The sequence below is a fragment of the Neolamprologus multifasciatus genome, chromosome 10 (assembly GCF_963576455.1).
Source record: "Neolamprologus multifasciatus chromosome 10, fNeoMul1.2, whole genome shotgun sequence".
Lineage (NCBI taxonomy): Eukaryota > Metazoa > Chordata > Actinopteri > Cichliformes > Cichlidae > Neolamprologus > Neolamprologus multifasciatus.
This window is the reverse complement of record NC_140448.1, coordinates 9,032,135-9,052,981: the sequence shown is the minus strand read 5'-3', so window position 1 is coordinate 9,052,981 and position 20,847 is coordinate 9,032,135. Positions and strand designations below refer to the sequence as shown.

The 20,847-nt window shown below is 38.5% G+C and overlaps 1 protein-coding gene across 3 annotated transcripts in view; it reads right to left on the bottom strand.

The window, feature by feature from the left end:
• Window positions 1–2,072: 2,072 nt before the first annotated feature.
• Window positions 2,073–20,847, bottom strand: part of LOC146509569 (roundabout homolog 1-like) — a 98,097-nt gene continuing 79,322 nt past the window's right edge. The window contains exons 11-31 of one of the 3 annotated variants that reach the window (XM_085173928.1): window positions 18,046–18,251; window positions 17,873–17,954; window positions 17,620–17,788; window positions 17,335–17,501; window positions 17,112–17,233; window positions 15,900–16,134; window positions 15,645–15,766; window positions 15,323–15,494; window positions 14,794–14,991; window positions 14,121–14,147; window positions 13,426–13,465; window positions 13,080–13,234; window positions 12,571–12,930; window positions 12,355–12,474; window positions 12,129–12,264; window positions 8,591–8,743; window positions 8,053–8,498; window positions 7,234–7,374; window positions 6,919–7,140; window positions 6,574–6,728; window positions 2,073–6,442 (exon numbers count right to left, since the gene is read on the bottom strand). In XM_085173928.1, coding sequence (XP_085030054.1) covers window positions 6,428–6,442; window positions 6,574–6,728; window positions 6,919–7,140; window positions 7,234–7,374; window positions 8,053–8,498; window positions 8,591–8,743; window positions 12,129–12,264; window positions 12,355–12,474; window positions 12,571–12,930; window positions 13,080–13,234; window positions 13,426–13,465; window positions 14,121–14,147; window positions 14,794–14,991; window positions 15,323–15,494; window positions 15,645–15,766; window positions 15,900–16,134; window positions 17,112–17,233; window positions 17,335–17,501; window positions 17,620–17,788; window positions 17,873–17,954; window positions 18,046–18,251 — 3,443 coding nt within the window. In that variant the 3' untranslated portion in view covers window positions 2,073–6,427. The remainder of the gene's footprint in view (window positions 6,443–6,573; window positions 6,729–6,918; window positions 7,141–7,233; window positions 7,375–8,052; window positions 8,499–8,590; window positions 8,744–12,128; window positions 12,265–12,354; window positions 12,475–12,570; window positions 12,931–13,079; window positions 13,235–13,425; window positions 13,466–14,120; window positions 14,148–14,793; window positions 14,992–15,322; window positions 15,495–15,644; window positions 15,767–15,899; window positions 16,135–17,111; window positions 17,234–17,334; window positions 17,502–17,619; window positions 17,789–17,872; window positions 17,955–18,045; window positions 18,252–20,847) is intronic. The other 2 variants (XM_085173929.1, XM_085173930.1) reach the window with 2 other exon arrangements.

Below are 20,847 nucleotides of genomic sequence, written 5' to 3'. Positions count from 1 at the left end.
ACGCTCTCTAGTGTGAACACTCAAAGCGGCCCGCATGCGCAAAAGAAGATGTCACACACAACGCTCTGTTTAGACCCAGAGCAAACAATATTGTTTGAATGACGGCCCTTAATATAAAGACTTCGGACTTTACGTTTCCCAATTTTTGCTTTAAGTTATTTTGTTATTTACATAATAATGTAGATAACCTAATAATTATCCTTATTGCTGTTTAAGAGAGGAGCGGTTCTTCAAAGGAAAGTTGCAAATTTCTGTCAGAATCTCCAGATTATACAGTACAAATAAAATGTTCACGTTGTCTTTCCAACAGTTTCACTGGTATCTACGCTGGATGGCCAGGAAGCGTTCGCGATGTCTTCGCGGGCGCTTCTCCGGCGCCGATAATTGGCGTCTGTCTTGTGTCAGTGACGTAAAAGACGGATTTAATGCGACATGACCGTTCAAACAGCAGTCGCTTTCTAAAACATCGGATATGTATCGGATTCAGTACCACATGTGAAAGTGACCCAGATCGGATTTGAAAATATCGGATTTGTCCCGTTCACACTGTCATAGCATGATCGGATATGGGTCGCATAGGGTCAAAAAAATCGGATTTGATGCGCTTTCGCCTGCAGTGTGAACGTAGCCTTAGTTTAGTTCAGATTGTTTTAAAAAACGCTATAGGAGAATTGGGATGGACATTACCTTCTGACTAGTTTCACCTGTCATATCGCTCAAGCTTTTCAAGAAATCCAACTGTAAATGAAGCCAACCTTTATGTACATATTGGACACATAATATCGTCTCATGGTTTTATTGAAGGAAGGTTTTATTTACACATGAAGTGGTTGATTAAACCTTGAAAAGTAAAAGCACAATATTTGTACTGTTTTCAAACATGTTTTTCTCTTCTCAGAAAACGAAATATGTTCTGTTATTCTTCCAGTTGCCCGCTTCTTATCGTGTCCTGTGCAAAATCAATGTCTATAACTTTGTTTATGGCATATTGCAATGCATAAAGGTTTCCAAGAATGCTACTCAACTGAATGGCTATTTGTGCCACTTAACTAAAAGAAGTCTAATGGGGTCAGTAGAGTTCAGCTTGTATTAAGGAGCAGATGGTAATGCAAACTGAAGTACATTTTGTAGAGAAACATTTTGAGCTAATATGTATTACTAACTCCACAATGTGTCAGTATTTTGTGTCTTTTTCTTTTGTAATGTAGCAAATGAATGTGTAGAGTGCTGTAAATTGTAGCCACGAGTAAATGGTTCATGTTATCATGACAGAGATTATGTAATTTGAGTCAAGGGTGTTGTCCAACAAGTCCTCTAACTGAATGATAGATAACTTTTCCGGGCACTTGTAAAATAAAACTTGGATGATGGTGACTGTAGATTGAAACCCACCAAGGTCTTTACATTGCGTTTTTTGCACAAAATGTTTCAGCTGTGTTGTGTTAAAGCAAGAGCAGGATGAAGCAGGGACTTCAGTGCAATGTGCAGCCCTACTTACAAGGTCAAGAGAACATCCATTCATCCCTCTACCCTTGGCATTCTGTGTACATTCTGAACACCAAATTGCAAGAGTTGGTAAACAGCCAAACAGAGAGATTAATTGTTTCTAGGTTGAGTGGAGCAATGGACTGCAAGAGATGAAGGTTTAATTAATGAAAAAGGCTTTAATTATTAAGATTATGTTGGCTCCTAGTGTCCTCTTGGCAATCAGTTGACCATGTGTCAAAAATCAAGAAATTAATGAACTTCGAATATATTGAATGAAAATCCGAATATATTAAATGGAAGTCTGAATATATGGAATGAAAACTGATGTTAGAGAGGCTCTGGCACCATCATTAGATAAATATTTTAGCATCTGATGTCGCTACAAGAAGTAGCACTATGAGTCAGCATAGATTCAGCATTCCTAAGTAATGAAGACATAATTCTATGGAAAATGTCTATACTACTAGTATACAGATCATGTAATTTAGGTACTGTTTCATCATACAAGACTGAATGTACTGAACCTTTGTCTGACTTTTAGCATATAGATAGATAGATAGATAGATAGATAGATAGATAGATAGATAGATAGATAGATAGATAGATAGATAGATAGATAGATAGATAGATAGATAGAGTCCAATTTCCTTCTATATATTTGAAGAACTGAAATCCCTCTAAAACATTTGTTAAACAGTTGACTAATGTTCGATTTTCAATGTAGGGTGAGAAAAATGATCATTCTTAGCTTGCAAGTTCTGGTGAAGTGAGTGGTGTTGAAGACACTTGCACAATTTTTGGTATTTACATGGATAATCAAACTCTAAGGTGAGGTGTCATATTGAAATATCTGGGCAGAAGTTCAATAGCTTAGTCTAAAACAAAATGACATAAATAAATTTCTTACACAGTTTAAAGGTTGCTTTGAGTATTGCTGTGGCTCAGTCATGAAACTCCTGAATATCATTTCAGCAAAGCAAAAGGGCAGCTACAGAACCTCAGGTGATCATTGCAAAGGGCTTAAAGCAGTATGTACTCTGGAGCATAATCATGTGCTTGTCCAGCACACATGAAAAGGTCATTATTCTGCTATGTTTATAAATTTCTCATCAGTGTTGGGAAGGTTACTTTTAAAATGTATTCCACTACAGATTACAGAATACATGCCCCAAAATGTATTTTGTAACGTAGCAGTTATGTTACTCAATGAGAGTAATGTATTCTGAATACTTTGGATTACTTAATATATTATCATGCTTTTTACAACTACATGAATGTACTATTGCTGTGTGATTTATTACTTTTACTGAAGGTTATTTGCCATACCAATACCAACTACATTTGAAATCTTAATATAAAATAAGTAACAGTAGATTGACATTAGGTAAGGCTGCACTTTTTGCAGCGATCTTGTATAGAAAACTATTCCGCACCTGTAAAACAGGTTCGGAGCGCCGAACCGTAAAAGCGTAAAACCGTAAAGGGACCTCTGGCTAATACGTTGGGTTCCATGTTGGGCTCGTAGCTGAAAACTAGCTTCACTTTGTTGTCTGGGTCAACTTTGCGAGAGACAGAGAGAGGCAAAGGCTTCCCCAACGGAACTTATTGTTTCGGAGGAAAACACGAACACAGTGTACAGTTGAGTCTTAATAGCTTACTTACAACTGGGCTCGTCAGTCACTCTTTTTGGCTGCAGTGGTTATTATTATATTTACATGCTTCTATTTCCCGTTTCTGGTCGGTGACAACTCGTACTTTTCTACTCTTTTTCTCCCTCCTCGCGCTCACAGACACATAAGGGGTATGGCAGTCCATTCTCCCTGCAGCACAGACTACACTGCCCATGAGGCTACATTCTTTAAGGCAATGCCTGTAACACTCTGCCTATTGCCTTCATATTAAATAATTTTTGTGAATAATTTATAAAAATATTTCTTCACGTCATTCTGCAGGCCGCAAGTAGAGGTGACATGGGCCGCGAAATTGAGACACAGACATCAGAGTCTCTTAATGCGTGTTTTGTTTGGGTTCCCACCGGCGTGGAAACTAAAAATAGAGAGGGCATAGCCGAACATATGAAACAGGAAAATACAGCCCTGTAATCCATTCATTTCATCAAAGCAACTGTATTCTAAATACCACCTTTTAAAATGGTAACGTAATACAGTTACTCATATTTTGTATTTTAAATACGTAACAGCGGTACATGTATTCCATTACTCCCCAACACTGATCATCACTATAGTGGAATTAATCACAGTAATTATTTGTGGGTGACATACCACTTACTGTGTCAGTCCAGGGAGAGTTGACATATGAAATACCAAATTTTTTAAAATTATTTCACATGGTTTTACTCCTCTGTTGCTTATATTGTTTATATGATGTTAATTAAAATGTATATCCCATCACACAATCTCAGTTTCTCTTCTTGTATATTGTAAATTAAATTAAAAACATGAACAAAATGACCAAACAAACAAATGAAGATTTTTATATGCCATATTCAAAGGTTGGACTCATATGTAATTGTGATCCTTCATGAGCATAAACTTTCATACTTGAAAGACCTCCAATGTGGCTGACCTCCCTTTCTTCAAAGCAGAGTGGACTAAAATTCCTCCCCTGCAATGTGACTTTCAATTAGTAGGTTTAAGCAACTACTTTTTCAAAAACTGCATTTTTTTTATTTACTTGTGTTATCTCTGTATAATTTTAACATTTGTTTGATGATCTGAAATGTATAAGTGTGAAATATATGCAAAAAACTAAATCGGGATTCAGGCAAATACTTTTTCAGAGAACTGTATGTCATATAACTTGAACTTCTTGAGCACTGGGGAAACATTCAGGATTTTGTGTTTTCTGTATTTTCAGACAAAAGCTGAAAAAGGACAACTTCACATCATTGTTTTATTTCCATCCTCTCCTCTTGTCTTCTCTTGTATTTTTGTTTGTTCTGCATGTTTTTTTTTCTAATTTCCCGTTTTATGTTGCCATAGTGTTCTGTTGTGCGTAGTTTGAGCTTTGCTTTGTTCATTTCCCTCCATTGTCCTTGCCTGTCACGAATTCTTTTTACCAACGGTCAGCTCATTCCGTTGTCTCACTGTGTAATTAGCTCCCTCTCAGTGTCTGTATAGTCCTGTGTTTCCTTTTATAACGTCCTGTTCGCTGGTTGTTTCCACTGGGTAATGTCATCATTCTTTTCCACCTTGTAGATAGTCTAATGGTTGGACTTTTGATTTGATTAATAAAGGCTACTGTCTGTATGCATGTTGCATCCTACCCTTGTCTCCAGCATTGGGGTTGTCATCTCACATTAAGAAACATACATTTCAAAGACAAAGTTTGTTAACTTTTGAAAAAAGATGCAAAAAATGTGGGTAAATACACATGTCATGGTGTGTACAGTGGCCAGATTTAGCCATATATATTCTTCGTGAGGTGATAACGATTGTCTCCTTTAAAACTGGAAAGTGGAATAAATATTGTCAGTATTGTGTTAGTAAATGAACTACTACCTTATTTCTTGTCGCTTAATGAACAGCAATATTTATTTGAAGAGAGTAGTTAAAGTGACATATTTGTTCCATATTTAACTTACAGAATAGAGCTGGACAATATGACTAAACTCTAGAACACATAAACAGTAAAATTATTGTTTTTGTTTTTTTTAAATATGATTTTTTTTTTTAAATATAAATGTTATTTTTTACTTGACCTTACTTAAATGGACTTTCAACATTTGTTTGGTTACATATGACCGGTTTAACATTTTAGGTAACTGGCTGCCTAGTTCCCAAAAAGTTCAGCTCTGTTCATCTGGACAAAACTTTTTTCAGTGGGAGAAATGTTTTGTCACTCATTCAAGCAACTTCTTCAGTCTAGTTCTGGACTGATAACAGTTTGGTTTGCTAAACTTGTAGTTGGATATCACTGACTGTTGTAGTCACTGTGGTTTCAAGCAGGTATTTCAAATTACAATATATGAATTAACATCAGTAAGCGAGTCACATATTTTATTTTGGCAAACTGGCATGTTGTCCAGCTCTACACCATAAGTTGGCCAGGGTCAGGGGAACAGAGGAGTAGATAGAATTAATTCAGTGAAGAGAAACAATAAATGAAACCAGTCCGTGAACAAACTTTCATCATCCCAGTGGGAGGACAAAGCAGTCATGGTGTTAAGTAAAACCTCCTACAGGTGAATCTGCATGCAATTCTCTCAGTACACACAACAGATAGTTCAGATCTGAATGAAAACAGCTGAAATGTACGCAACTGAATGCACAATCACAATCAACAATCTTTTTCTCAGCATGATGAAATGATCAGCAAGACTCAAAAAACGTGTTTTCTGTAGGACTGAAAATTCATATAGCAATGACTTAGAATAAAATTTTGTGATTGTGCTTTTTTAACCAAAGTAGGACAAATAATACAAAGACAACATATACATCACTTAGAAAACATTAACACTGTTATATAAAATTTGAATTTGAAGCACTTCTGTGGCAGTAAACAATTTACAAGATGGCAGGTAATGACTGTATATCAATTATAGCAAAGTAACAAGACAACTGACAAACAAAGATCATACTGGACCGCATCAAGCAGTCATTGTGGACAATACTTTTGTAGACACTCACAACCGCCATCAAATGTGCATTTATATTACTAGAGCCAGCCTCCAACAGGTCAGTGTCCTGGAGTCTGGTCAGCAAAAGAAAGCAAACAATAAACAGTGCATCAAATAAAAGTCTAGTGACTTAAAGATGAGAGCACTTTTTTTCCTTTTTTTCCAACACTTAATGAGAAATCTGACTTTTAAAAAAACTTATATTGTGCAGTATTTTTGGAGTCTTTTCCACTTTTTTAAAGGTTGTAGTCCTTGCTCTGAAGCAACAATAGGATATTCCTGTTGAGCTCACATTGCTTCTTAGCTTTTCAGGAACTGTGGAAACAACACAGCATTAGTCTCATTCCTCTTTTTGTTTTTCCTACAGACACACACACACACATGAATACATATATACATATATATATACATATACACACAAGTGTAAGCTACACATTTTCATGTACCTCTTCCACCTCTCCCAAAGGTGCCACCTGTCCACCCTGTTTAGTCCTTGAGTCTCCAGATGATGCAAATTTGGATGAATTTGACTCATTTGGCACTGTCTGAGTTTGTCCTGATGGGAAAGAGGGACGACTGTACAGAAGAATGTCCCCAAATTCTTGAAAAAGAGAAAATCAATCAATTAAAGAGTCAGTCAATTAATTAATTTATTTATTTATCACACATTCAATGGCCTAAAATGATAAGAGACAAAAAAGATCACATAAAATAATAAAATGCAAAAAATCTCCATTATAATTTGGGTGTAAATTTAAGTTTCAAAATGAGCAACGTTATCCATATAGTACCAGAGTGCTGTCGGTTTTTGCTGCTTCCTTTTCCTGCTAATGGAATCTTGTGATTCTCCTGGCTCTCTCTTTCCTCAACTGTAGCCTCTTTGACCCTGTGAGTCCCAGTGCTGCCTCGTCTACCCCGGGCCTCCCCAGGGCCCATCCGAGGCAGCGTGGCCCCCCTCACTTTATAGTCACCATGGGACATCTGGCTGGTGAAATCCAGAGGCATACAAGTGTCTGTGGAAAGAGCAGTGCACAGAATTTTAAATATTGCAATCATTAAGAGACACAGTATGCAACAGTGAAACTTATCCGTGGGTCTTTCTTTACCATCACTGAAGACGTCTTTGGGTTGGTAACCCTGTGGAGCAGATTGGTTCTGTTTATGTCGCCTGGGCCTTTTATGTGTTATTGCAGGACTCATGTTGCTATCTGTGGACATGGGACTGCTGGGTCGCTGCTGCCGCCGCCCTAAATCATCCCATGGACATAGATAGCACAGATTAACATATAACATATGGTAAACTTACAGTTATTATTGTAATTGTAAAAGCGCTTTCAGGGCCCCGAAAAGCGCTCTATAAATGCAATCCATTATTATTATAATTGGAAGTGAATTTGACTTTGTTTTTGTCTCTATGATAATAATAATAATAGTTATGCCAAAACACCTCCACCAGCTTCTTTCTGTGAGTAATACAGCCCTACATTTTCTGCAAAAGTTGAACAGTTTGGCTATTTCAAATGTTCTTTAATGAGGTCTGAGGTTGTCAGTCATCCAGGTTAGGGTGGTGCTTGGATGTTTTTGGGACTTCTTTTTTGCTAATGAAACCAAACAGATTTCAATCAAAATACTTAAAATAAACCCTTTCATATAAAATTATGTTACTTTGTCTAATTATTTTTGATCCTTTAAAAATGATGGGCTACATATAAAAGTTAGTGAAATACTGCATGAATTGCACGTTGACACACACACACACACACACGCAAATACCAGATTATTTTTTATTTAAATAAGCCAGAGATTGCTGCCACTCCTCTTCAGCTTGTGCTTTGAGGATTTTGATAGTTAGTATGGCTAGTATGTGTGTCTTAATCCAAATACTTATGGACTGAACTGTATTAACTCCCCATATGCTTCCTCACCTGACTCCTCTGGGTATCTGCACATGCGCAGGCCAACAATATCCCGCGATGAGGCTACTGCCTGGTTGAAATCTCCATCTGTAAAGAAGGATCCTTCTGAAGTGCTGACCACACTGGACCTGCCTGATGAGATGTTATCCTCAGATGCTGAGCCCCAGCTGTTAACCATAGACCCTGTGACTGATCTGTCCAGATCTCCAGTGCTGGAGGCCGGGGTCTGGTCCAGTCCATGCAGCAGCTGCTTGTGTGGGGACTGGTGGTGCAGCTGGTGTTTGTGCTTCTCGTGGTTGTGGTCTTGGCTGTAATGACTTTCAGTGAGCTCTGCATCTGTTTCCTCCTCCAAATCTTCATCATTCTCTTCCTGTCCATCAGTATCCACACAGAGGGGTATTGAGCTGTAGGTATGTGTTGGGGAAAGAGGGCGAGGGTTGCTTGTGACGTGTTGACTGTAAAATGAATTTAAAAATTTGTCAAATTCTGTCATGACAATAGTTATATTTTAATAAATGTATGCATGTCGAATTCAATCGTGGGTTACCTGAGATGTTCTGCTGGATTGTGTAGGCCATTAGTCAGGTCTCCCTGTGATGGTGTGATAGGTGGGTGATTATAAGATACTTCAGTAGAGGATGAGACTTGCCCTCTAACTGGTGGAGTTGGACAGCCTTCAGTTCTCTCTTCTGGATTAAAACTGATAAAAAAGAATAGCTGACATAATCAAATGGCTAAAGAAGTCCAACCATTTGCCAAAGTCTTGACATATTAGTCACAATTCATTAGATATTAATGCAAAGCCCTCAGTGCACTATCAACACATCAAATCAAAGAAAAATACAGAACATACAGAAGTGAACTAAAAGCACAATTTAATTGCCCAATTGTGACAGATTAAATTATCCACAGCAGCAATTGGTGCCTTAAGGTCCTTGGACAAACCAGTGGTTTGCAAAATGCATGGCAACTTTTTTTTTTTCATTAAACATGTCATAATGTAATTCCAGTTATATAATCCTGCTCTAATAGTAAACTGACTGTCAGACAATGCCATAAATGTGAATATTGTAATTGGTTTGGCTGTTACAATGAGACCGTGTTTTGTCCTGGGCCAGGGGGTGGGGGGTCAGTGAAGAATAACTAAAAGTAATAATATTTTTGCACAAAGAAGTGCATGTTTTCTAGCTGTTTGAAATGCACTACTTTATGTCAGGCTGTGGTCAGACGTTTATATCCACTCATCATAGCCATGAATGTCATGGTAATCTGGGGCTTTTTAATTATTTCTTTAAGGTGTTCTATGCCTATGTGTATAACATACATGTTTTACAGTTTAAAAAACAAAACAAAACAAGGTTTTTTTGCACAACTTTGAATTTAGTTTGGATTTTTTCTAATCTAATCCACACTTGGCCTTATCCACAAGGGACACAATTTTGAAACGTATACATTTACGCATTTATTAAACTGTTATAAAGGTTTTAGAATGTCTTTTAAATAGCCCAGGCCTACTAACTTTTTGTTAGTGATCATGATTGACTTCAACCCGTAGTTTCTCTTTGCCGTATTATAAACAATTTGTCTGACAGAACTCATTGGATTAACCAATATTCAGAACAATAGGAAAGTCAAAGGACCTTAGTGAAGATCTAAGAAGGAGAGAACTGTTGAGTTCAAGTTGGACAGGTACCTTGGAACCATTTCTAATAAACTGCAGATTTCCAGATTATCAGTTTAAACAATTGTATGTAAGTACAAGTTATTCAATGTGTCACCACTTTGCCAAGGGTCTGGAAGAAGCTTCAAACTGTTACACTTAGATGTGAGTAAATAAGTTAGGATGTTAGGAAGAATACAGGAACCACCAAGGCTCAAGCTTGCTATGAACAGAAAACTACTGCAACACCAGCATCACTGTCCACAACGTTTAGATGGTCTGAGAAAAACCACCTACTCCAAAATCAGCACATTTAAGCTTGGCTGAACTTTATTGTTGTGCACTTGGAAAAGCCATATACCTTGTGGAGAAATGTTTTATAGTCAGATGAGACATAGATTGAGTTATTTGGCCACAATGACAAGAGTTATGTTTGGAGAAATAAAGGTGAGGCTTTCAAACCTAAGACCACTGTACTAACTGCACAGCATGGTGGTGGTGACGTCATGCTCAAGGGCTGTTTTGAACCCAGTGGTAGTGGTACATTGCACAAAGTGAATGGAATAATGACGAAAGAGGACTACCACCTTGAAGTGGTTTCAGTCATATCTCTCCAACAGATCTTTTAGTGTTTCTGCGAATCGGTTTATGTCACATTCTAAGGATCTGACATGTGGGGTACCGCAGGGTTCAGTTCTGGGTCCTATTCTTTTTCTTTTGTACATGTTACCTCTAGGACTTATAATTAGGCAGTTCCCTGAGGTGTCTTATCACTTCTATGCTGATGATATTCAGCTCTATTGTTCTTTTAAGCCGATGGAAGTCCATAAACTGTCCTCTTTAATTAATTGTTTAGCTTCCATTGAACAGTGGCTTGGTGACAACTACTTACAGTTGAACTCTGAGAAGTCAGAAACATTAATTATTGCCCCTGACAACCAGATATCTCTAATCAAACAGCATCTTGGTTCTCTTGGCTCATCTGTTCACCTGAGCCTCAGGTACCTTGGTGTGATCTTTGATTCTGCCATGTCCCTAGAACAACACTCTCGCCAGTTAATTAGGAACTGCCTTTTTCAGTTAAGAAACATCTCCAAACTGCGAACTTTGCTGTCTAAGTCTGAGTTAGAAATGGTTATTCATGCTTTTATTTCTTCTCGCTTAGATTATTGTAACAGTCTTTTTCTTTGTTTGAGCAAAAGGAATCTTGACTGTCTCCAGTCAGTCCAGAATGCTGCTGCAAGGCTTTTAACCAAGACACGAAAAAGAGAGCACATTACACCAGTGTTACGTTCATTACACTGGCTTCCAGTACATTTTAGAATTCATTTTAAAATCTTGGTACTGACTTTTAAAGCTTTGTCTTGTGATGCCCCTGCTTACATTTCTGATCTTTTAGAACCCCACGCTCCCTCTCGCAGCCTGAGGTCTTCTAATCAAAGGCTGTTGGTAGTCCCACGAACTCGTTTTAAGACCAGAGGAGATAGATCTTTTAGAGCGGTGGCCCCCAGGTTGTGGAATGCTCTCCCTTCATCATTACGTTGCCTTGATTGTATTTATTCTTTTAAAAAGCAGCTTAAGACTCATTTATTTAGATTGTCTTTTAATTAGATTTGTGCTGTGTTTTATTATTAATGTATTTTATGTATTTCTGTTTTATATTACTGTGAAGCACTTTGTGGTTTTTATCCTGTGAAAAGTGCTATATAAATAAATTGATTTGATTTGATTTGACCTCTATATTTTTCAACTTTACCTTCAACTCTACAGATAGATGACTTGAACTTGGGCAAAGTTGGGTCTTCCAACACAACAATGATCCCAAATACACTTTAAAACTGGTTTTGGAGTGGATAAAGTAGGTTATAATTATGCTTCTGGAATGATTTTCCCAACGCCCCAACCTCGACTATGCTTAAAAGCTGGGCCTGATCAGGAAACCTATCAATTTAAATGAACTCTACCAATTCTTTGAAAGAGAATGGTCAAAATGAGTGGTCAAATATCCACCTAGAATGATGCAGAAAGCTTGTTGGTGGCTATCAAAAGCATCTGGCTGAGGGCAAATTACTAAGGGATATTTAACCAAATATTAATTTGGATGTATGTATATATCTGACCCTGTAAATATACTATTGTCCTTGTGTGGATTACAGAAAAACCCAAAATGAATTTAAATTTGTAAAGCTAATTCTTGTTTTCTTTAAGCGTTAAAGATTTACGATGTACAACCCTTCCACCTTGGAAAAAGAACAGTTAAAAGAAAGATGTTGTTAGAATCCCAAAATTACCATCGCATTCATGCCCATGATGAGTCTATGTAAACTTCTAATTGCTTCTATATTGCTTTTGGCAACTGAAGGGGATATGCTAATCTGTCTATCAGCATGTGCTGTGTAGAAATACAAGTATCTTTTCCTCCTACCTTCTTTCCATGGGAAGGCTATATTCATCACAGTCCCAGGCATTAGCATGAGGAGGAGATAGGGCTTCTCCCCAGCTTACTGGATTATGTTTTGGGATCTTTGGGACCCGTATTGCCTTCTTTTGATTTTGACTCCCTGAGAAATGAAAAATAAACATAAAGATAAACAAAGTCCTGCAGTTTGCCTCATTAATATTAAACAGTACAGACTAGTTGCTGGCCTCACCTGAGGTGCTGTTGCTGCCTCTGTCTGAACTGTGGTGTGAGCCACCTGTGCTGTGATCTCGGGTCTGGTTGTAGGGGATAGCTTTAGGATGAATCATTCCTTCTCCTCCTTGCAAATGATCTGAAGACAAAGCAGCAGGAAAAATGTACCTGTATTTCTTTTTTTTTTTTTTTTAAATAAAAATAGTGTAAAACATATCAAGGTGGTCTTCCCTACCATTACTTTTTTGTTCAGTCAAGTTGTATTGCATCTGTGCAGCCATCTCCTTTGGTATTGGAGGCAAATTGGGGGGCTGTTTCCAGCAGGGTATATCCAGAGGCTCTGCTATTGAGCCGCCAGAGGCTGCCTTATTCTTAATGCTGGCCTGAATGAGCTGTGTGGTGGCATATGGAATAGGCTCATATGTGGCTGCTGAATCCCCTCCTGGACTTGCATAGCACAAGTTGGAGTTGTTGAATGTTTTAATCTCATTGAGTTTGTTGGAGAGATTCACATCAGTGTATATGGCTGTCTCAGACCCAAGCTGTCCCTCCTGTTTGTTTTCTGGGTGGTTTCCATAGTTGGCTATGCAGTCGGCTGAGTACGTGAAACAAAGCAGCACATGAGCATGCAAGAACACAAATTTTCGCACAGCTACAAGGTGTATGATTTTTATTACTTGAGCAATATGTATCTAAGCTTGTAACAGAACTAAATTAAGTCTGAGTTTGTGAGACTGCACTCACCTGGTCGGCTGTATGTTGTCATGTTACTGTCACTAGTGCCATTGCCATTATTGCAGCAGTTGATGCTACAGTCCTTATGATTGGCACATGCATTTGGCCAACTGTCTGGCAGCCACAGCTGGTTTAGGGGTTCACCCATGCTGAGAAGGCCAGGTCTGCAACAAGGAGAATCACAGAGGTGTCAATCACAACCTGCCACCTTCATAAATGAGTAATGAGTGAGCATGGACTGGGTGCCTTACAGCACATTTAAAGCAAGAAGACACCTCCCCCTAGTGGTTCCACTGTGCAAGTGCATTTCGTTTATTATTTTTTTATTCAACACAAAGGGACAAAAATACCTCACCTGCCAGCACTGCATACTGATTCTCCTCTTTGATATGCAACTGCAAAGAGAAAGAGGAAAACATTCAGCCTTGATGAGCTGTCAAAAAGATGAAGCGCTAAAGGCAGAAAAAAACATGAAAGAAGTCTAAGCAAAAAAAGAATAAGAGAAAATTTAAAGCAAAAAGTCTACATGCTTCTATCCATGGGGTGTATAGTTTGTGTCTGGTTTCTGTGTCTGTTAAACTGTCTGGTTTAATTTGCATGAAGACACCACAAATAATTGTCGGTTCCTTTACACATCTCAGCACAACACAACTTCACAACAACGATTTAGTAACACTTGTTCACAGTTTCTCCAGCAGTAAAATGTCATATAAAAGATATTAATCTTGTATGAGAGATTCCATATTTTAAAAATTTTAAACAAATTAACTTTAAAATAATAAAATGCATTGTAATAAAAAAGTGCATTGGCACTTGGTCCTATTGGACCAAGTGCCAATGCACTTGGTCCAATAGGACAAGTACATTGTTGCAATGTGTCCATACGACATGTGTTTCTCTCCATTGTTCTATGAAACAAATGTTAAACTGTTTCCAATTTTAGATTGCAATTAAGTACAGATGGTTGGGATGTTTATATGAATAAACATATCCAATCATTTGCCACATAAAATCTAACATGTATTAGCAGCTAAAGCACATAGTACATACCTGTAGGTGTAAAGGTGAATGAGGGAACTGAAGGAACAAACGACAAGAAAAATCTGTTTTACTCTTTTGTAACTTAGTTACTTTAGTATCTAAATTATTAGATACTACCATAGTACATTATAACATTGCAGACCTTTGTATGCAACCTCTGCTGTGTGATGGGCATCTCCTCATGTAAAAGTTTAAGGTGTACAAGTATTTTAATAACCACATGCCACCTGCGTTGGTGCTGCCTCTGACACAAGTGCCCAGAAGAAGGTTAATAAGGGTGACAGGCGACCCAGGAGACAGGGAAGAAATATCAGCAATATTGTAGGACACATGGCAATGGCAGTTTGACAGGCCAGTGGTTCCATGAACTGTGCTATGTTGAGGAAATGGCACTCTACAAATAAGCAATTAAAGGTCAGCCTTTGAATGTCTGCAAATGCAAATTTGTTTCTGAAGTCTTTGCGTCTGACCGTTTGATGTGATCTGCTTATCAGCCACAGAAAATATTCCTTAATATCACTGAAATGACAATTGATGATCAGTGTGGTGGTAACATGTCATGGCTTGATCCCTTCGACAGTCCTAAAAGTCTTCAGATGTAGGCACATTTGGCCCATATAGATGTGAAATTGATATTTACATCTACTACTGTACAGTAAGGACATAGGGAAAAGGCACACACCCTTGCGGATGCCAGTGTATGTGCTGCTGAGGCCGCTTCTTTTCTTGCGGTGACGGTACAGCCACACGCTGAAAATCATGAGAACCAACCAGCAGGTGGCGCCAATGCCAGCGATAAATGCGGGCTGCTTCACCACATCTGAGATCTGGGACAATGTGTCTCTTTCCTCGCTGATATCCATCATCTGGCCTGCAGAGTCTGAGCAGTAAAAACAAAAGGAGAAGGTTCAAACATATATTGCCACACATACATATGTACAGAAACTGCAGAAAGTATAACTGAACCCTTTAGTATGTTAAAAAAAAATGTTAAAGGGCCCAAAGAGAGAAAGGCATTGCTTAAACATAAAAAATGTGAATCTAACCATGAATAGATTAAGAACAGCATTATGCTCCATTCAGATTTTTCACTGAACAAACAAAGGAGGCTCTGATCAACTGCATTTGGAGGTTTTCTCTAAAACATTCTGTTGCTGTGCTCAGACCTGTGGCTTTCTAATTTTAACACTGCATTTTGGCAGAACATTTACCTAACTGAAAGAAAGCAACGTCACTCTGTACTCCAGGTCCAGCACCATTGCTTGCTGCAACCACCACACTGTAGCGAATCCCCGGTGCCAGACTGGAAATGAGCACGGAGAAGGTGGAGCCATCCACTGACTGGTTTACATGGTAGCGACTCTCATTACCCAGGCACCAGATCTGTCGAGAAGAAGGTGAGATGAAGATGAGAGGGCAGTGATTGCCCGAGGGACACACTGAGCACCTTCAGTCTTACAGAGATACAATTTGCATTTTAGGTGCAATACACAGACTCAGTGAGTGATAGCTGTCTTTTTTTTTTTTAATAACCTTGTATTCCTGAATGATTCCAGCCTCTTCTGCATTTGGAGGAGGTTTCCAGGAAACGAGAATGGCAGTGCCATTGGCCTCAGTCTTTGTGACTGTCACTCCCTGGGGTGCTCTACTTGGGGCTAAGACAAAGAAGCACACAGTTAATAATGGAGACATTAACAGAGTCGCTGATATTGTATGATGATCATGTACAATGATATTTAAAATCACTATCTCTTTGGTATTTATAGATAGTCTTAGAAAAAACTTCACCTTCTTCCAGTGTCCTGACCACCTTCACCTCACTGTCAGTTCCCTGGAACTCATCAAAGAAGGGACGCACTTTGAACTCGTAGATGGATCCCTTCTTCAGCTGACTGATCACCACCCCGTCCTCAAGTGGGGCACGTAACTCCTGGACAATCCACTGCCCGTCTGGTTGGCCATGCTCAGCAGACGCCCTGTAGAGAACTTTGTAACCCTGGATGTACGGGGACTGCTGCTCAACCTAACAGAGATAAAAACATGTTGTTAAGATATCAGACCACATCACAATGAGACTCTTTTTGAACACCGGAAACTAAACAAATTCAATTCAAAGGTTCATATGTCTGTGAAGGTTGTCAGTCATCCAGGTTATCGTAGTCAAAGGAACTTGCAAAGGAGCTCACCCGAAACCCGGGCTGATTGGGACCCACACCCAGTTTCACACCTTGGCTCAGGTGATTAGAGGATCATCAGGGGGTCCTTTTGTCCCTCTGTGGGGGGATACTCCCACTAGGTTTAAATCTAGGACCCCACCATTTGACCTTAGAACTGAAGAAGCTTCTCGGATAAGAGGTGAAACGTCTTCAAGCAACTTAAAGAAGTCCAGACGCTTTTCTTTGCAAGCTCCTTTGAATTCAAAGGTTCACAATAATATTCGCATGTGAGTTAAACATCTACCAGTTTTAACAGATCTGTTAAAACTCAGTTAATTCAGTTTTCCTTTAGGGTGATGCATTTTATCATTTTCTCATCTGTGAATTCTCACTGTAAATCTCAACATGAAGTCATTTATGGTTTCCATTCAGTAAGGTTCTGGTTAAAATTAAGCCAGCATAGGGCTCAGCACTTTCCATTTGAACCACAGAATTACGAAATGGGATGCTTTTAAAGATTTTTGTGGAGGCATCCACACAGAAAAATGCATCAGACATTCTTATGTGCTTGGAACAAATTGGCAATGTAACAGACCAATAAATTTGCATCTCTGTGCTGTGCTTTATTCTCTACTAATAAATGCTGGGAAACTGGGCAGTCTAGATTCTCAGTCAAGAATCCCTAAAATAAAAGGTTTGCCAGCACCAATAATCTTTATTTTAAAATCCTGACCCCTTGGTTTTCATATCATTTGTTAAATCTGTCCACATGTTTAAAAAAAACAAACAAGGCAAATATTTTTTCCTGTAGTTACATTAACTTCAAGCCAGTCGCTTCGCTTACCGTCCACTGCACTCTGACAGCGGAAGACGAAAGGACAGTTGGCGTGCGCAGGTGGATAACAACATCTGCCAGTTCTCTCTGGATGTGACGATGATCCACTCCCTGCATAGTGGCAGTGCTGTCTGTGTGTACCAAAGGAAGGACAGAAGCATAAAATTTCAGTGTGTTTGTGGCTAAGCTGGCATTTAAAAAGCTTAAAAACTAATGGAAAATCCAGACTGACCCTGTGTTCTGATGGAGTCAGAGATTGGACTGGGGTCACTCAGGCCATAAGAATTCACTGCTCTGACCATAAAGAGGTATACAGTTCCAGGCTTCAGGTTTCTCAGGACAAAGGTCTGCGCCTTCACATGCTCTGCCAGGGTCACCCATCTGCTGCCTAATGTGTAACTGCAGAGAGTGGCCAAAAATGACAGCACACAAACACAGGGAATATTTTGTCAAGCTTGATCCATGTTAAACAGAATGACTTCGTTAAAACACGTTTGACCCTGAAAAAATCTCTAACCTGAATGCCTCAATCAGGTAAGAGGTGGGTGGTGCAGTGCCACTGAGGCCAGATTTCCATGATAGAGTGACAGAGGTACGGCTGATGTCAGTCACCTCAGGTTTAGATGGAGCACTGGGAATCAGGCTAGGGTCTGAGGGATGACCAGACTGGACAACAACTCCAAACTCTGCCAGTGAGACAGCAACAAAATCATGCAAAAGTTAACTCAGCAGGACTTTGGCAAAAGTTTCTGTATATCTGAATAGCCTACCTTCAACTTGCAAGTACGCTGTCCGGGAAGCTTCTCCATTGGAATTAGAAGCAACGCAGGTGTAGAAACCTGTATCTCCCAGCTAAGGATAGAAGATACAGAGGAGGCAGACATTGACAGGTGGCCTTGGCTCAGTGCAAGTTCTTAGTAAGTGCTGTATTACTATCTACTACCTTAGCATAGTGAATCTTCAGCAATCCTGTTTCTGTTAGTGACATACGGGAGTCCACAGGAGACACCACCACACCATCTTTCTTCCAGTGAACGGCAGGCGTTGGAGTGCCAACACTTTGGCAACCCAGGGTTACTGTGCTGTCTACAGAAACAGTCTGATTGACCGGACCCTGTCTAATGACAGGAGGAGGGTGGTCTGACCCAGCTAGGAAAGAAAAATGGAAAAGTGAATGACTAAACCACAAAATGACATGTATTAATTATAGATATGTCTCATTGGAAATACACAGTGAAGTCAGTGTCAAAACAGCATGTGGTGTAAAAGCTTTTGAAAAAACAGATGTAACACGTTTTTTTTTAAAAAAAAAGAATGGCAATAAAATACAACAAAATAAATACATACAAATATTTTGCTTGCAACTTGTGAGAATAAATAAACGCATGCAAATAATTTGGTGAAAAAAACGTTTAAAGAATGTTTAAAGAATTAAACTGCTATATTTAATGCATGTTCAGTTTCACTGTTTTTTATAACACATCAATATATGTGAACAGTGTCTTGATAGTAAGTGTCTTGATAGTAAATTATATATATATATATATATATATATATATATATATATACGTATACATATATACATATATATATATATATATGTATATATGTATATATATACATATATACATATATATATATATACACACATATACATATATATATACATATATACATATATATATACACACATATATATATATATATACATACATATATATATATATATACATGTATATATACATATATATATATACATATATACATACATATATATATATATATATACATGCATATGTATATATGGGCAGTGGCTGGGGGACAAGTGAGATCTTAGCTGACACTTTTCCCCCTCCAACCCTTTTCTGCATTTTCCTCTCTACAACAGTGTCATTGCCAGTGGTATATTACAGAGTTTGAGATTAGGAATTCATTTTCATAAAATGTTAAAGTTATAAAGAAAGAGAGAAAAATAAAAATAAGAACTGAGAATAGTTGAGAAAATGAAGCCCTGGGAAAAAAATAAAAGACAGATAAGATGTAGAAGATATTGAGGGGTAAATTGGTAAAGAGGGAGAACAATAAGCTTAGGCGGCTGCGCAGGCAGTGGAGGAAAAAGAAATCAACTTTTCCCCTCCAGCGGAGAGCAACTAATCGTTCATTGGGTTGTAGGTACTGCTAGAGCCGGATCCAATCATGTCGGCAAAGCCCAACTAATAACAGTCTAACTTAGATAACAGACTCTCTCGCTCTCTTACATTTGAAAAAAAAAAACCTGGATGGGAGCAGGGGCTCTAGATAAAAAAAGACAAAAAAAACCCTCCAAAAAAGGTGATGGAAGTGTGCCTTGAAAACTGCCAGAGGTAATGTGAACCAGTTATTACCATACAAATGCACTACTCTAAATGGGGGTGAGAGGCGTGTGGTAGGATGGATAGAATTTAGGGGAGGGAAGAGTGGAGAGAAAAAAAATGTGCAAGTGAGAGTGTAGAGCTGTGCAGACTGCTGGAAAAAATGCTAAAAACACCCATGAACAGCCCACCTCCTTTTTACTGAATAGACTCTCACTTTCATACTAAGGTGGCCGCAGGACACATTATCGGTATGGGCAGAATACTGTCCACGACAACTGACAGAGCTGCACTGATCCACTCAATGTGTAGATGCATTACCAGTCTGTTCAAAACTGAAGCAATTATTTTCTTTAATGTATTTACGTACATAGAACTCACACAGACGTACAAGTAGTTATTCATCACCACACAGGTGCACAATTACTTGTGTCTGCAATTACTTTTGTAGGCCTCCGAGCACATTCAAATTGCTTTTTAAGGCAATCAGCATAGTTATTTCATCATGTATAGTTTGGATGAGAGTCCCTCAGACCAATTTCTATAAAAACCTCATATACTGAACTCTAGATCTAGAGTACAATAAATCAGTCTGTGCTGTGTTGTGTTAAGGCAAACTAATGATTAATGATGATCAGTGCAGCCATCTTTATTTAGACTATTTACTGCACAATTGCAGGTTAGGAAATGTTTCTTTAAGAGAAGATTTATATAGTATTGTGCAAAAGTCTTGAGTCAAAACACATTTCTTTATATGTTGCTGGGAAAACCGGAAACACATGAAGCAATTTATTGAAACTTGCAAACATACATGGAACAAACAGAGTTTGTACAATTCTAATGAGCAAAAATATTTGGCATGAGTACCTTTAGTCTTTAACACAGCCTGAACTCTCTTAGGCAAGCTTTCTTGTAATGTCTTTAAGTAGAGTCTTTACCTTACAATTTAATATATCTTACGATAACTGTTTGGATCTATGAGCTCTTTTTTTTGGATGAGAAAAAGCTTCCTTTTGTTTTATTTATTGCCAAGACAATCCCAAGTTCTTCTATCCAGGTATGCTTTTGTTGCATTGGCAGTGTGGTATCATTGTCTTTCTGAAAAATGAAGCTGCTGCCAATCAGACACTGTCCAGATGGTTTTGCATGGTGGATCAAAATCTGATGGCACATATTCTGCATAAGTACATCCATTTTGACAAGATACTTAAACCACAACAGAGCCTCCACCATGTTTTACAGATGGCTGTAAGCACTTCCTGTTGTACTTCTCCCGAGCACCTCCTTCAAATTTGGATTCATCATTGCATCTGTTGCCTCTGATTTTTAGCATGGTTCTCGTGTAATTTGTCATATCTCAGCCTCTTCTCCCCGTTTCCTTTCCTTAAGAACGG